The sequence below is a fragment of the Myxocyprinus asiaticus genome, chromosome 4, assembly GCF_019703515.2.
Source record: "Myxocyprinus asiaticus isolate MX2 ecotype Aquarium Trade chromosome 4, UBuf_Myxa_2, whole genome shotgun sequence".
In the NCBI taxonomy this organism is placed as follows: domain Eukaryota; kingdom Metazoa; phylum Chordata; class Actinopteri; order Cypriniformes; family Catostomidae; genus Myxocyprinus; species Myxocyprinus asiaticus.
Genome location: NC_059347.1, coordinates 31,377,578 through 31,395,032, shown reverse-complemented (window position 1 = coordinate 31,395,032; position 17,455 = coordinate 31,377,578). Strand labels below are relative to the sequence as shown.

General features: G+C 39.1%; 1 protein-coding gene across 4 annotated transcripts in view; it reads left to right on the top strand.

Annotated features, from left to right (window-relative positions):
• LOC127438123 (BMP-2-inducible protein kinase-like) overlaps positions 1-17,455 on the top strand; it is a 61,154-nt gene that overhangs the window by 34,855 nt on the left and 8,844 nt on the right. For 2 of the 4 annotated variants that reach the window (XM_051693444.1, XM_051693436.1), the window contains exons 2-14: positions 899-1,017; positions 1,252-1,357; positions 1,713-1,855; positions 9,426-9,547; positions 9,955-10,036; positions 10,818-10,950; positions 11,309-11,412; positions 12,255-12,334; positions 12,432-12,580; positions 12,678-12,868; positions 15,007-15,135; positions 16,409-16,563; positions 17,153-17,307. In XM_051693444.1, coding sequence (XP_051549404.1) covers positions 899-1,017; positions 1,252-1,357; positions 1,713-1,855; positions 9,426-9,547; positions 9,955-10,036; positions 10,818-10,950; positions 11,309-11,412; positions 12,255-12,334; positions 12,432-12,580; positions 12,678-12,868; positions 15,007-15,135; positions 16,409-16,563; positions 17,153-17,307 — 1,668 coding nt within the window. Of the gene's footprint in view, positions 1-898; positions 1,018-1,251; positions 1,358-1,712; positions 1,856-9,425; positions 9,548-9,954; positions 10,037-10,817; positions 10,951-11,308; positions 11,413-12,254; positions 12,335-12,431; positions 12,581-12,677; positions 12,869-15,006; positions 15,136-16,408; positions 16,564-17,149; positions 17,308-17,455 lie in introns of all 4 variants that reach the window. The other 2 variants (XM_051693426.1, XM_051693416.1) reach the window with 1 other exon arrangement.

Sequence of the window (17,455 nt, the reverse complement as noted above, 5' to 3'; positions counted from 1 at the left end):
ACGAATCTGTATTGTTTTCTTCCCTTTTGCTTTAAATGTAAAGTGTTTAATTTTATTTTTTGTAAATATGCACTTTTTTTTTTCTTTTTTTGTAAACATGCACATAGTTTTTATTTTTTATTTTTTTATATGCTCATAGTTTTTTTTTGTTAATATGCACATAGTGGTTTGTTATGGCTGAGCGCTGTGTGACAGAAAAGATAAGAAAGTTTCTGTCGCTTCTAACTTTATCTCTGAGTGATTGATAGATATAGGGAATTAATAGGGTATTACAGTATGTACAGTAAGCACAGAGAAGCAAACACATGTAAAGGGCGGACACTATGCAAAATGCAAATGAGACGTGATGACGTCACGAATATGCTAATTAGCGTATGACATCATCTAGCGACATTTAGCGACTTTTCGAGCAGGCTTTAGCTACTTTCCATTGAAACTAGTTGGCAACACTGGTGTCACGTCTTGTCTGCAACACAAATAAAAAAACACAGCTGCACATCCTTCACTTCCTCTATTGTAAAGAGCATTTCTCTGTAAATGAACGTTTTCTTTCAGACATTATGAAAATGTCTGCAATTTCACATCCCTAATACATTTTTTTAATAAAATCAATCTTTGTATATCAGATCAGAGTGAAGTGATTGGATTAAAAAAATGCATTTTATTCAAATTTTTCAGGTAATGTCACAAACCCCCTTCAGTTCATGGTTGGGAAACCCTCCCCTGTGTGCTTACGTGCATATGTTCTTGTGTATAACTTAAGCAAGACATTTTTAACCATTTCAAAGTGGATAGTTTTGTATCAAATGCTCGATGATAGTCACTGGAAAAACTACTCATTCGCTGGGGCTGATAAGCATCAATTAACCCTTTATTATGTTTGTGGTTGTGTATGCAGGAGGTTTCTCCATGGTGTTTTTGGCCCGCACACACAGTGGAGTAAGATGTGCCCTGAAAAGGATGTATGTGAACAATATCCATGATCTAAACATCTTCAAGCGGGAGATCACAATCATGGTGAGTCAAGCAGGGTGTTTTGGGGTGAGGGCTATTGTTCATTAGGGCCATGTGACCTACAGATATGTTCATACAACTTCGGATCATGATGTTACTTGTGTTCAAGGATTCTGTTCTGTACTGTTTGTAATTTCCTTCTAAGCTTACTCGGTGTCATTTGCTGTAGTGATGCAAAGAGAAACTGATATTCAGTGTTATTGGTTAACTTATGTGTGCTCGTTTATGTCCCCCCAGAAAGAGTTGTCAGGCCACAAGAACATAGTGCGCTATCAGGACTCAGCCACCAACGCAGTGGGAGACAGTGTATGGGAGGTTCTGATTCTTATGGAGTATTGCAAAGGTAATACAAATCTAAACATTATATCTGTCTGTGTGTGAACGTGTGATTTATAATTAATGAGACACAAGGTCGAAGAAGTAAAGTTTAGGCTATTTGACTTTCAATCATATGATACATTATGATGTCTATATTAAACCGTAGGAATGTGACGGACTTTCTAAACGAGCTTCAGTTTTGGCTGAAATCACACTTCTATCAATTTGCTGCACAATTTGTTCCTAATAGTAAAAATATATTGGTATTGTTGTTCAAGTGAAATACTTTAACAAAAGAAGTAACTTCAACAGTGCAATATGAGAAACTATTTTGATAAAAGTAGGCTGTTGATTTGATTAAATTTTTTTGTGCTGTCCAGCTGGTCAGGTGGTGAAGCAGATGAACCAGCGGCTGCACATAGGATTCACTGAGGCAGAGGTGCTCGGCATGTTCTGTGACACCTGTGAAGCTGTTGCCAGACTCCACCAGTGCAAAACTCCAATCATCCACAGAGACCTGAAGGTACAATGCAGAAGCTATTTTAGTAATGTTACAGACAACTGGATCTAGATGATTTGTTATCGTTAATTACTTACAAAGTTAAATGTTTCATTAAACACTCGTTTACACTCGATGTGAAGCTGTAGACACAAGCAGAGACGTGCCTGCGCTTTAGTCTTGATATCATAATTGCTGGAGCACAAATACAAGGTACACTGGATGATCGCTTATTCTCTTTTGTCTGACTGTGTTTGCCTGGAAGGGTAAATTTAGGACACTCCTTGTCAAATTAGAGAACCATTTCTGTTCAACTCAATGATACCAGACAAGATCTCCCAAACCAAATACTATAGTCTCAAACATTATTGGGGCAAACATTAGTTGAAACCCAGGCAAAGGTGAGCCTGTTATGCTGTGTCCGTGAAAAGCATCAGCACTTGAAAAATGCATGGCCGTGCTTTTGATATAAAACTGTGGGAACAGTCCAACAGTGCCATTCAACAGAATGTTCTTTTCCCACCAGTCAAAACCAATCACAGTCTAAAATAATTAGGAAATCATTGAACATTGAAGCGGAAGAAATTAGTTTGTTTACTATGGGATAGCCTGTCATCATCTTCACACCCTCATGCCACTCAAAAGGAGTAAAATTGCAAAATGTCTAGGCTGTTCATTTTTATATGACAAAGATGGATAAGGACCAGTCATTGTCAATGGCCAAAAATAACTTAAAGGGATAGTTCACCCAAAAATTTTAATTCTCTCATTATTTACTCACCCTCATGATATCCAGGTGTGTATGACTTTCTTTCTTCAGCAGAACACATTTGAAGAAAAATAGAAAAATATCTTAGCTCAGTAGGTCCTTTAATGCAAGTGAATGGAGATTTCTCTTTTGAAGCTCAAAAATCACAGACAGTTAGCATAAACATCATCCATATGACTCCAGCGGTTACATTAATGTCTTCTAAAGTGATACAGTCAATTTTGGTGCGAGAAAGATAAATAATTTTTTTTTTTTTTTAATCAATATTTTAAGATAAACATTTTTATTAATTCCAAGGAGACAAATAAAACAAAACATATATACAATGAATCAACAATTAACTCCCTCTACTACCCCTTCCCAATCAAGAACCCCAACCCGACCCCAAACGAACATCCCAGTGGTCTTACATAAGTACACACACACAGAGAAAATTAAATAAATAAATAAAAAATAAATAAAAATATTATAATAATACAGCTCTAAAAATACACCCCTCTCTCTCCACGGTCCCTCTCCGAGAGTCCCCCAAAAACATCAAATAACTACCCCATTTCCCCTTAAATGAATCCCAGATCCCCAGCCTTCTACATGAGACTTCTTCGAAGGCTGCCACCCTCCCCATCTCCTCGCACCACTCCCGAATTGAGGGTGCTCCAACCGACTTTCATCCCCTTAAAACAATCTGCCTGCCTATCATAGCGCTGGTCAGGACCCAATTTGTTATGTATTTATCTCCTACGTCGATGACCACCTCATCACCCAAAACACTGAGTCTGGGGCAAAACTAATTCCGAATGCCCAACACGTCACACACAATACTCTGTACCTTCAACCAAAATTCCTGGATCTCAGCACACCACCAACAAACATGGGCCGTGTCTCCATCCTCCGATTGGCAATGCCAGCAGGTGGGTGTGTCTTTAAGACCAAGCCTATATAATCAAGAGGGGGTCCAATAGAATCTATGTAAAATCTTGAATTGCATAAGTTGTACCCTTGCATATTTAGATACAGACTTGAAGTTTTTTAGAATCCCAGCCCACACTCTCTCCTCCAATACCAAATTAAAATCTTTCTCCCATAATCTCTTGATAAAAGTTAAAGCTCCATCCCCCAAACTCTGAACTAGCAGGGAGTAATACACTGATGCTTCATGACCTTTTCCAAAAGCAGTAATCACCACTCCCAGAGTGTCTGCCGCTTTAGGAGGATGTATGCTACTCCCAAAAAATAGTACAGAGCAGGTGGCGCAACTGTAAATACCTAAAAAACTGAGATCTGGGAATCCCAAAATGTTGAAACAAATTATCAAAGGATCTCAACACTCCATCCCCCTCACAATCCACGCTGACCAGCAGAAGGGGAACTTATCGAAACATAGTTTTGGGTTCAGCCATGTGCTCGAGGCAGCATTCATATAAATGTCCGAATCAAACACTCTGCACACTTTTGTCCATTCCAAGTGCAAATGTGAGATTACGGGGTGTAACTTCTCTGTTTAGTTTGATAGAAAGCTTTGCAATAGCGAAATAGGGGCAAGAACTTCCTGTTCAATACAAAACCAGGAAGGGGCTCTCTCAGGTGGAAGCGGCCAATGAGCCAAATGTTTGAGACCGAATGCATAATAATAAAACAAAATCTTGGGTAGGCCTAGCCCACCTATGTCAATCGGCCTGTGTAATTTGTTGAAATGCAATCTTGGATGTTTACCATTCCAAATAAAGGTCTTCGCTATGCTCTCAAATTGCTTGAAATAAAAGAGGGGTCATCTACAGGGAGAGACCGTAGCAGGTTGTTGAATTTTGGAATAAAATTCATTATAATAACATTAACCTTCCCAATCATAAATGTAATGAAGCACACCTGCCCACATCACTCGAAAACCTTTTATAAAAGGGTCAAAATTAACTCTAACTAAATCGCACAAATTTGCTGGGAATAAAATGCCCAAATACTTAATGCCCTCTTTGGGCCACTGGAAGGTGCCCAGTTGAAAAGCTGTTACTGGGCAGTACGCTGTCAGAGCCAAAGTTTCAGATTTAGACCAATTGACTCTGTATCCTGAGAATTTAGAGAAGGAATTAATAATCCTGTGGAGGCAAGGCATAGATCTAGTAGGGTTGGAGACAAATAACAAAATATCATCTGCGTAAAGCTGCGTTATGCGCCACCCCTCCCGCCATCACCCCTGGAAAATCGTCCTCCTTTCTTATCGTGGCTGCTAATGGTTCCAGGGCAAGACAGAACAATAATGGGGAAAGAGGGCAACCTTGCCGGGTGCCCCTATCCAGAGTAAAATAATCTGCAATTAATCCATTTGTTTGTACCACCGCTACCGGGTGTCTATAAAGTAACTTAATCCATTCAATAAAAGTATTTCCGAACCCGTATATTTCCAAAATCTTAAAAAGATAATCCCATTCTACCATATCAAATGCCTTTTCGGCGTCAAGTGAGATGGCAGCGACCGGAGTCTGATCATTCACCACTGACCACATGATATTGATGAAACACCTAATGTTATCAGAAGAGCTACGACCCCGAATAAACCCCACCTGATCTATATGTATAAGAGATGTCATAACTTAATCGGTTAGCCAAAATTTTTAACAAAATTTTAGCATCTAGCTGAATCAGAGAAATTGGACGGTAACTCTTACACTCGCTTGGATCTTTGTCCTTTTTAAGTTTCAGACTGATCCGGGCTTGTGTCATGGTTGGCGGAAGCTTTCCATTCTTTAATGATTCAGTATAAACTTCTAACAAAAGTGGAGCCAGCTCTGTAGCATAAGATCTAAAAAATTCAGCAGCAAAGCCATCTGGCCCCAGAGCTTTGCCTGTAGGTAAAGCATTAAGTACCTCATCAAGCTCCTCCAAGGTTATCTCAGAATCAAGAGAAGTTTTTTACTCATTTGTCAGTTTAGGGAGATCTAATGGTTCCACAAAGTTTCTAATATCTTCATCAGTAGACAAAGACGTGGAACTATAAAGCTCAAGATAGAATTCTTTGAAAGCATTATTAATATCAATGGCTGAGGTAAATATTTCCCCACTAGCAGTTTTCACTGAGGGAATGGTAGAAAAGGACTCTCTCTGCTTTATATATCTAGCCAAAAGCTTCCCTACTTTATCCCCCATCTCAAAGTATGACTGTCTTGCCCTGAATAGCCAAAACTCAACCTTCCGTGACAAAATAGTATAATATCTATATTTCAGTCGGGTCAATTCTCTGAGGCCATCGGACGACGTTTGGTGCTTCAGCTCTGCCTCAGCATTTTTTATATTCCCTTCTAACTTCATGAGTTCTCATGCTTTTCATGATTTTTTGATGAAAGAGGCATACTATATGATCCGACCCCTAAGAACCATTTTAAGTGCCTCCCAAGCCATGCCCAAAGAGGATACTGAGGACCAGTTGGTCTCCATATAAACATTGATTTCAGCCTTTAACATTTGTTGGAATTCAGGATTTTGCAAAAGGGATACATTAAAGCACCAACTATATGATTTATTTTTCTCCGTATATGGCAACACCTCTAAACTCACCAGGGCGTAATCTGAGACTAAGATGTTTCCAATTGAGCAATCCACAACAGATGAAATGAGGGACTTGGATATAAAAAAAAATCTATTCTAGAATAAATCTTATGGACTGATGAAAAAAAATGTATAGTCCCTACCAGATGGGTTCAAAAGTCTCCAAATATCTGTGAGTCCAAGATTTTTACACATCCTGTGAAGTGTCATTGTTGCTCAAGGGGGCTTACACACATTTGCTTCACTATGATCAAGGACTGAGTTCATCAAAATATTAAAGTCTCCTCCCAATATTATATCATGAGGGGTGCCAGCGGCTTGCAACATCCCTTCAAGATCTATAAAAAAGCCCTGATCATCAGCGTTAGGTGTGTAAATATTAGCCAAAATCAACCTTTGCCCCTGAATTTCTGCTAAAACAGTAATGACTCTTCCTAATTTATCTTTAATCTGTTTGAGACATTTGAATTGTAGATGCTTACCAATTTAATGACTCCCCTGTTCTTACTTGAGCCAGCACTAATGAAAACATGCCCACCCCATATCCTTCCAAATTTTTCAGCTTCCTGCAGGGAAAGATGCATTTCTTGAAGAAACACTATATCATATTTCTTACATTTAAGAAAAGAAATAACCTTCCTTCTTTTTATGGGGTGCCCCAACCCATTCACATTCCACGTGGAGAGAGACGATCCACTCATATTAACATTGACATAATTGAAAAAATAGATTGTGTGTCAAAAATAAAATTATAAAGACCACATTCCACATTGGTGCAACAGTCAACCCCTGAACTTTCCCCAGAACAAAACAAACAGAAAAACGTGCGCATTAACCCCGTGCACGACAGTGGCAACCGGCGTCCATCCCTCTAAACTCAAACAGTCCATGTACGCCTACGAGAGCCCCCGTGACAACTTTGCCATTGGATTGCTCAAGTCCGGTGTTTCTATACAAAAATTTGTAAAACAGAATTACACAACAGAAGATAATCTATAAAACAAACTCCATCCAATAAGCGAATAAACACACACACAAAAAAACATGTAGATTCATCCACTTAACTGTCTCGAAGGTGTGTGCTTCCACAAAACAAGCTCCAGCTGCAAGCGGAACAGCACAAAAACAAAAAACAAAACAGGCCGTTCAGTTCTTCGGGCAGTCAAACTCATTCCAATGTCCTGTAAGAAATATTCCACAAAACCAACTCCAGCCAACAGGAGGCATAAGCACCCAAAACGAGCAGATTCATCCACAAGCTGTCCCGAAGAAATGATATTACACAAAACAAAAAACCTGCGTAACCTGCACAAAAAGAATCGAAGAAGGCGCCCATCTTCCTCGGGCAGTCGGTTCACTAAGCAGCAACATGAAAATCACCAAATGGCTTACTCACTCCAATGTTTTTATGAAGGACAGTGCTTGCTGTGGGCATGTAAATTCTCTGTCATCCTTAGTATCTATTCTCAGTTTGGCCAGAAACATCAGAGCAAAAGCAACCTTCCGTGGAGTTTCTTGCATTCCCTGAATCGTTCACATTTCTCTCTTGTCAAATTTGTAAAGTCTGGGAAGAAGAAAATGCTGTGGTTCTTCCAAGAAAGGCTTCCTTTACTCCTCTACTCACGTAACACGAGATCTTTATTGGATGATCTCAGAAATTTGGCCAGAATTGATCGGGGCCTGTCTCCTTCAGCGGATCTCCGAGCCAGAACTCTGTGAGCTCGCTCGATTTCCAGCTTATGGCCTGTTATGTCGAGCAGGCTCGGGAAGAGCTCGTCTAGGAATTTTAACCATTTCTCGGCCTTCCTCATGCTCAGTAATTCCAACAATTCGGACGTTGCATTGTCGATTATGATTCTCCAAATCCTCCTGTTTTTCCCAAACACGTTCCAAATCTTGGTCGCTAGCGGGTTAGCAGCTAATTCCCTCGAAAGTCCAGGGCTTTCGGCCTGTTTCTCAAGGGAATCAGCCCAAGCACGTAAGTGTCTTTTAATATCTCCAGAGCCCGAGGATTTTGAATTTTTTGACATATTGTCTTCCAAGAACAGTTAAGAATCAGGGTGTATCGAATCTCACGGGTTTATGACACAAATAGTATTAAAACTAACAAAGTGCGCAGAGCATGCCGTTCACACATCCACTCCTCGCATGGCGTCGTGTGACTCTCCTCATTTAAGTACTTTTTAACTATAACGCTTCAGAGAGGGTGGAGTTCAAGCAGTCTCTCATGTGACGTATTCGCGTTGCCATGATACAGAGGTAATCTCATGTTCTCCTCTCGGATGGGGCATCCAGGATGAGCACACAAATGCACCATTGTGAGTAAAGAAACAGAGAAATACAGATCTAAACCAAAACCAACCAAGCTACTCTATAGTGTTTCTCCTTCTCACTTGTAAACAGCATTGCTCTTCCGGCTGTGACGCACGTGCCTCAGTTCTCGCGTTTCAAATGCCAATGCGATTACATCACACGCGTACCGCTGCCGACTGCAAACTTGATTTAGAGTTTAAAAATGTACTTAAATATTTATCTTTTCACACCAAAAGCGATTGTGCCGCTTTAGAAGACATTAACCGCTGGAGTTGTATCGATGACGTTTATGCTGACTGTCTGTGATTTTTGGAGCTTCAAAAGAGAAATCGGCATCAACTTGCATTTTAAGGACCTACTGAGCTAAGATTTTTTTTTCAATTTTTCTTCAAATGTGTTCTGCTGAAGAAAGAAAGTCATACACACCTGGGATATCACGAAGGTGAGTAAATAATGAGAGAATTTTCATTTTTGGGTGAACTATCCCTTTAAATGTAACAACAGTTGTTCACACTACTCTTGTGCTTTATTACAAGTCTTCTAAAGACACATGGGTGGGAAACAAAAATTGTACTTGTTATTCACTGAAAATATTGCCTACATATTACTCATTGAAATTTGCCTTCATATTGATATTTTATGTCAATATTATATTTGACTTGTATACTTATCACGTTGACATACAAAGATAATGTGTTAGCGGTTAATTTTCCACATGATCTAAGGAGCGTTTACTTCATATTCTTTGAATGCTTGTTCTTTTGTGTATTTTTAGCTTTAATGACAGGAAGTCATCAGAATACTAATACTTTTTTTTTATGGGTATTGATTATCTAGAAGATGCTAAGAAGGTGCTTGACAAACACAATTTCCTTCCTCGCCTGCCACTCTCTTGTGATTGTTGGAATCCAGTTGAGTCTATCAACAAGGTCACTAAGAGTGGTTCGAATATCTGTGTATGTGTGTTGGCAGGTAGAAAACATCCTCCTAAATGACCAGGGAAACTATGTCTTGTGTGACTTTGGAAGCGCCACCCATAAAGTGCTGCTTCCACATAAAGATGGAATAACTGCCGTGGAGGATGAGATCAAGAAGTAAGACTCTTTCTACAATACTGAGAAGAGTTATGGCTGTGCACCTTGCTCAAGGGCACAAGGGTGATGGTTCATGGCTTGTTCTTTAAAGTGTTCAAACCAGCAACCTTCCAGTTCAAACCAACAACCTTCTAGTTATCAGCCCTAAGCACACAGTATTTAATCACCTGAGAGTGTTCACTGGTAGAAAACCATCCAAGGTGCTGCATCCTGTGATAAAAATGCCTCTCTGTCTTACACAAGCAGCAAATTTACATTTTGTCAGCGCAAGGCATTCTGGAGATGCATTTTCTTGTCTAGAACAACCTACAAAATGTGTTAAACCTGTCAAGATTATGTCATTTCTTGTTACTTAATCTGCTGCAATGCTTTTAAACCTTCCATTGTTTTCATTTTTTTCTGCTTAGATACACGACTCTGTCATATCGTGCCCCAGAGATGATTAACTTGTACCAAGGGAAAGCCATCACCACAAAGGCTGATATTTGGGTAAGCATTAAAGGACACAAGCACACGTACAAACAAAGTATTCTCAAAGACACAGACATGCTGGAGAGCTTGTTTGGTCAGACTGACTTGGCAGGAACAGATGCCAAACTGTTTTTCAAATCTGGTCCTTTGTTGATGTTGTGCTCTGATATAGATACTGTATATTATTTATATAAAAATAACTGTATAGATCAAGATGCGATCAATCATATATCAAAACGTGTTCACTAGAGAGAGCATATGGGGCTAATGGAAAGAAGAAAAGAAAAGACTGGCTGTAGCTTCCTGATTTCTGGCCACGTTGTAAAGACATGAATGAGGGCCTCATGAAGGCAAATTTCCTCTTTAACTCTGACATGCTGTGAAAGAGGTAGCCTAGCCTCATTTCACAGCTCTAACTCCTAAACAGATGCTGGGCGTTAGAACAGAAAGGAAATTGTTCTCCCTACAGTTCCACCGAAGGAAAGGTCTCTTTGTGATGAATTTCACTAGTGCAGATGGTAGCAGTTCATGGTCATTGTGTCAGAACATGCTCCGGTGGGAAGAGGAAATGTATGACAATACTTCCTGCCCATTTGCTTCCTCTGAAAATAGAAAGAATTATCAGCAGCTGTCAGCTCTATATTAAGTGCTGTCACTATGTAGTATTTACTCATTGCAGCAACCTGTAATCATTCAAATGAACTGAATATGTAATGTTTGGCTTGTTTTTTGAGTGGAATTACTGATTCTTGTTTTTCCTCTCTCTTTCTCTTTTATTTTCTCACTCTTTCTCTCCCAGGCACTTGGATGCTTGTTGTACAAGCTGTGTTTCTTCACACTTCCATTTGGGGAGAGTCAAGTCGCCATATGCGATGGAATCTTCACTGTTCCGGACGGTTCAAAATTCTCTTCGAAATTGCACTGTTTAATCAGTAAGCATAAGATTCCCAAGATATGTGAAATTAATTATTTACTGGAATAAAATGGTTTAACATATGAGTGTGGACAGAAGGGCTAGTGAAACTTTATGATTTTTGAAACTATGGTTAAGTTAAACAACTGCTCCACCCTCTGGTTTTACAGAGCTACTGCATGCTTGTATCTTTGCTCACCTTAGTACAAAGTTCATTCACAACCATCTCTTCTCATCCGTCTTCTCTGCATGTACAAGTTGTTCTGGATAGATTCTGAGTGCCTGTAATTATATTTGTATAGTTTCTATAGGTCTAAAGTTAAAACCTGATGTGGATTTAGACAGAATATAAGCACCATTCATTTTCTTTCTTACAGGATACATGTTGGAGCCTGACCAAGATAAGAGACCTGACATCTATCAAGTCGCTTACTTTGCCTTTCAGTTAGCTGGAAAAGAGTGTCCAGTGCCAAATCTCTTTGTAAGTCACTCTCTTTGTAAGATAAATGAATTTACAATGTTGTTAAAGGAATAGTTCACCCAGAAATGAAAATTCATAATTTACTCACCCTCAAACCATCCCAGTTGTGTATGACTTTCTTTCTTCTGCAGAACAAAAATGAAGTATATATTTGTTCTGTAGGTCTGTACAATGTAAGTGAATAGTGACCAAAACTATGACGTTCCAAAAAGCAAATAAAAGCAGCATAAAGGTAATCCATACAACTCAAGTAATTTAATCCATGTCTTCTAAGGTGATCCAGTCGGTTTTGGGTGAGAACAGACCAAAAGTTAACTCATTTTCACTACAAAACTTGATAACAGCAGTCTCCTTGGAAATCATGATTTTAAGCTTGATTACACTTGCTATAGCACCATCTAGCACTCTAAGAAGTGTAATCAAGCAAGAAATCATGATCTTGCCTAGAGACTGCAATGGCAAGATGAACAGTGAATTTTGAGTTATATTTTGGTTTGTTCTAACCCAAAATTGATTTAGATCACTTCAGAAGACATAGATTAAACCACTGGAATCTCATGGATTACTTTTCTGCTGACTTTGTGTTTTTTTGGGTTACAAAGTTCTGGCCACCATTCACTTGCGTTGTATGGACCTAAAGAGCTGAAATATTCTTCTAAAAGTCTTCGTTTGTGTTCTGCAGAAGAAAGAAAGTCATATATACATCTTGGATGGCATGAGGGTGAGTAAATGATGATAAATGTTTCATTTTTGGGTGAAGTATGCCTGTAATCTATTGCTCTTATTTTCCCTTAGCATTATTTGGAATTTTGAGGATGAATGTTTGGTTTTCTCCCATACAGAACTCTCACCTTCCCAGCTCCTTGCCAGAGCCCTTTACTGCTAGTGATATTGCTGCTAAGAAGAGCCTGATGAAAGCCAGGTATCATTTTTAGAGTTGTATGTATGAATTTTAGATTGCTTGTAACATTCACCATTTAAGTGGCTTGTTCTTAACTTGGATTTTTTTTTTTCATCAGAATAACAGATTCAGTTGGACCAACAGAAACATCAATTGCACCCAGGCAAAGACCAAAAGCTGCAAATAGTACTGTTTTGCCTTTGTCCAGCTCTGCAACTCCTGTGAAAATGACTGTACCCTCAGGTACGGTCAGTAATGGCCAGAAAGGTGAGTGATAGAAGAGGTACCTTCTGTTTTTCTGAGATATTGTCTATGTGCATTTGGAAAACTCAGCTTTGACTGCCTATGTGTGTGCTTGTCTCAGATCCTGGAAATGGGCAGCAGTCAACTGCACAGATGCTGAGCAGCAGTCAACAGAACAGAGTATTACAGCAGCTGCAGCCTGGAGACCTCAGACTACAACAGTTACATCATCAACAACAGCAGCAGCAGCAGCACAATATGCACCACCATCAACAGCAAGTCACTGCACAGCAGCTACAGTACATGCAACAGGTAACAGGTACCTCAGGAATTCAGGACACCTTTTCAGTGCACCAGTGTGCAGCACTGCTAGGACTTATTAAAGGTTTCAAGCCTCCCTGGAGGAGGAGGGTGGTCATGCACATCCTTTGTAGATAATATGTCTGAAATATAAACCAATCTCATACAGATCTTTTAAAAAGATCTATGTTAGGTGGCACAAGTTCAATTTAAAGAGTTTGTTTTTCCAAGCCAATGCATATGTTTTTATTTGGCCCAGTTAAGTGATTACAGAAGATCCATGTGACAGCAAATGTTTTTTTGTATTAGAGCATGACTTGTGACAGTCAATTGGTCCTTGTTTGGATTGAACATTTAGGTCTGCTGTTAAGCACATGATGACTGCATTGTTTACACATAATAAACACAACCTAGAACGTGGTGGCACTGTTTGAATTGAGCATTTTTAGGTTTCCTTACAAACTCTAATAAACATGCTTGTAGTGATAAATATTTTTCATGTGTTTTGTATGAGGAATGATCTACTGTTTGAAAAAGATCATTTGAATGGCATAAAATTCCTTAAATCTGAGCTATGAATCTCATGATATATAACATAATTTGTTAAAAGCACATGATGTGATTGGCAGACATGTATATGATAGTTCTTGTGAAATTCCAAGTTTGTCGGTATTAACTGTTTGGATGAAAGATTATTAAATTTTTTTAAAAAAAAGTTTTTTTTCTCATTTGGTCATCAAACTGTAACAAAATGAGCAACAGTAAACTGTAGATTGAATCACTTTCTCAGTGTGCCCAGAGTTCGAAAGGCACTTGAGTCATTCAAGCCCCATACACACATGCAGACTTTCAGCGACAAAGTGACTAGATCTCATTTATGTACAGTGTGAGCTGGTGACACGAGTGAAAGTGACCTCTGGTGACTAGATGTGGGTGTGTCCAGCGACTTGAGAAAGTTCAAATGGATAGTTCACCCAAAAATGAAAATTCTCCCATCATTTACTCAACCTCATGAAATCCCAGATGTGTATGACTTATTTTCTTCTACAGAACACAAATTAAGATTTTTAGAAGAATATTTCAGCTCTGTAGGTCCATACAGTGCAAGTGAATGGGTGCCAACATTTGTATGCTCCAAAAAGCACATAAAGGCAGCATAAAAGCAATCCATACGACTCCAGTGTTTTAATCCATATCTTCAGATGCTATATGATGGGTGTTGGTGAGAAAAGAAATAGAAAATAAATTATCGGCAGTCCGAGTGAGTTTGTTTCGTACATTTATAGACTCTGCATCTTATTAATGATATGATGCAATGAAGGCTGCTGCAGTTCATTTAAAAACAACTTCCCCTACAGAACGTGCATTTTTAGGGACAAGAAATTCAAATTAGAACGATATCTTAGTTTTAATGGAAAAATGCCTCGTCTGTCATCAGATTTTCAAGAGATATGGTCAGACGTGCAGTCCACCAATAACGTTAGAGCGACAGCTGTAGAATAGCGACTAGCGTGAGTACAGAGACTAGCAACATTAAGCGATAAAAATGCTGCATGTTTAGGGCACCCCTGGTTTAGGGCAATAGGCGTGACCTCTAGACAACAAGATGTCAAGAAGTTGTTTAGAGCTATTATAACACTACAGTATTGCCAGCCTTTTGAAATATGGAGACTATGACTGTCTAAAGCCACGTGCATCTGCAAAATCAGATGAGATATATATAAAAAGCTTTTTTCAACTAATTTTGAACTTTAGGGGATTTTTGGTCACTTTTAGAGGCATTTTTGCCCGAGCCCCCCTAAATTTCAGACCCTGCATCACTGTTCTATTACAAGCATTATTGGTGAGAGGAAATGTCCTTTATTGCATAATATTAAGCATGCAATATTCAGATGATGCAATAGTGGCATCTAGCCTTTTTTTATTATTACAACGATGCGGCCTGTGAAACACCCTTTCTTTTTGCATCTGACCCCCAGTAGAATGCGCTTGGACACCCCTGCCCTAAACTATAAATGTATGTTATGAAATTGGATAAACCTTTTGACGGCACTGTCACTCAACATTTTGACAGCTCCTCACGAATATCCATTGACACATCTCTCTGTCTACTTTTCCCCCCTCTTCATCTCCCACTTTCTCTTTCACAGTATCATCAGGCCATGCAACAGAGTCTTCAGATGCAGCAGCAGCATATGCTTCAGCAGCAGATGATGATGCAGCAGCAGCAGCCCATATATCAAGCCCAGCAACAACAGCAGGCTCACTACACTGCCCTGGTGAGACCCCTCCGACACATGGAACAACAGTGGAAGGGCCATTTATTTACTTTCTAAAGAGGGATTTTAATTAGATGCATCTCTAATGGGTGATGTGCCTGACAAAGTGAGACATTTCTTTATTTGTAAAGAAATGTTAAAGATTAAACGCTGGAACATGTGGCACTCTGTGTCCTCAACAAAACATACAAATGGTGGCACTTTTTCTCAATTTAGCCTCCATGTGAATGTCGGTAGGCTATCTAGTATATTGTATTTTAATTAATCCTTTTTCATAGAAGTCTGAAATTAGACCGTGTTTGCCTTAAATACTAATTTGGCCTCTCTCACTGAAGCAGGTTTCTGTGCCAGACAGTTTCCCTGTCCAAGTGCATGTCACCTAGTCATAACTGTCAACAATTCCTTTGAATTGTACTTATGCTAAACGAGGAAATGTTGCTAACTGACTTTCACTAAACACAATGTTAAGGCAGAGCAGTTTTTAGCTCATTTTCCACCGAATGGTTACCATCTGTTTAATTTCGGATGCAATCTGCTCCATGCAAAACCATCAGGGGATTGAATCGGGTGGTGAAATCGACCGATTCTCAGTGTTAAATCGTAACATATGAGGCAATTACACTGTAGGGATATTCTAAGGCCGCCGTGTGGCATCTTTCTTTATGTCTTTGTGTCTTTTTCTAACTCCCTGTGTCCTTATGGTCATTGTGTATGGAGAAAACACACTTTAAGTAAAGTACAAAATGTAGTACCTTTTTAAATACTATTGTGATGTATTAATTAGGTTTGGTCATTTTGTTCAAGTCAAAACTTAAAAAAAAAAAAATCCAAACTTGTAGTAAGATAGCTTTGGGTTAATATAATGGTAAATATCTTCACTTAGAAACAATAGTTCTTGGCCCAATAGCATTATTGTTGCTATTATTTGCTGGAGAGAAAGTGTGTATCATCTATTCCTAAAGCCTTAGAGCATTCAATGTCTTTGCTCTTCTTTGAAAGGCATACAAGTCTGCCTGTTCTTTTTTATCTTTTATTTACTGATGTTTGGCTGGATGAAGGCCATGGCTTTTGAAAGTGTCATAAGGCTCCGATTTACACTGTAGTACAAAAATCATTGTTTACGATCGGTCAGTAAGCCTCCTGTCAAAGAAAGCAAGTGGAGTTCCGAAGATGAACGAGCACAAGCACACCACGAGCATGGTTAAAACCGGTAAAATTTACACTCATTCCTATACAGTAGGCTGTTGCATTTTAAAAGTTTCTCTTCTTACAGATGCATCAGTACCAGCAGGCCTTTGCCCAGCAGCAACAGCAGTGTGCTTCAGTACAACAGGTGCCCTATATCTCCCCTCTGGAGTTCCAGGCCCCAGTGGGCTCCTATAACCCTGCCGGAACTTCCCCAGTAGAGACCCCCTTTGCTAATATCAGGCAAGCAACTTCTGTACTTCATAGACACAGTGACATTTGTACAACCTCTGTACACACTGGCACCGAGTCAGTCACACTAAATGTCCAGTAATTACTAGAGGGAAATTTTGGTGCTTAATTTGGCCTTTTGATGCTGCAGAAATGGCAGGAAGTTTGAATAGCACTATGTGTTACACATGCTGTTTATAATACAGAACCATACTTGTGCGATGTAAGTCAGCATAGGTTGTAGTGTGCTGTACAGTTTCAAAAATTTACATATTTTATTAAGGGATGATATTTGCCCCCTGGAACTGATTTTCAGAGTAATGACCATTTATGTCTTTAGTAAAAAGAATTTAAATTGTGTCTACAGTGTCTAAACCCATAAAAAGATTTGGTGGTAAATTGGTGGTAATTTTTCCTCTTTATTTTAAATATATATAAATACATTTTAAAATATATAAATATTTTTCCTCCACATTTTAAATATCTGGGGCCTTTTCCACTCTTTCTGTAGCATTTTACCTATTATTTTGGTGTTGTATTTATTAGCCCATTGAAGTATAACTATTTCAGTGTCTGTTTTTTTTTTTTTCTGTTGTAGTAGAAACCCAGTGTCCACTGTTGATGTCATGAGCCCTCCTCTCCAGACTGTCAGTAACCCTCCTGATATGTCTGGCTGGAACCCATTTGGAGAGGACAGTTTCTCCAAACTCACTGAGGAGGAGCTGCTTGATCGAGAGTTTGACCTTCTCAGAGCAAGCAAGTGTCTTGTTTCTTTTTGTAAATCCTGATCACTGAAAATGTCACCGTGTCCTTCAGTGTTTGAATGTTTGTTCACTTCATCTCACTCAGCCACATAAGATTTCAAAATTGAATTTGCATCCATAGGTCTATCCTCTTAGAATAT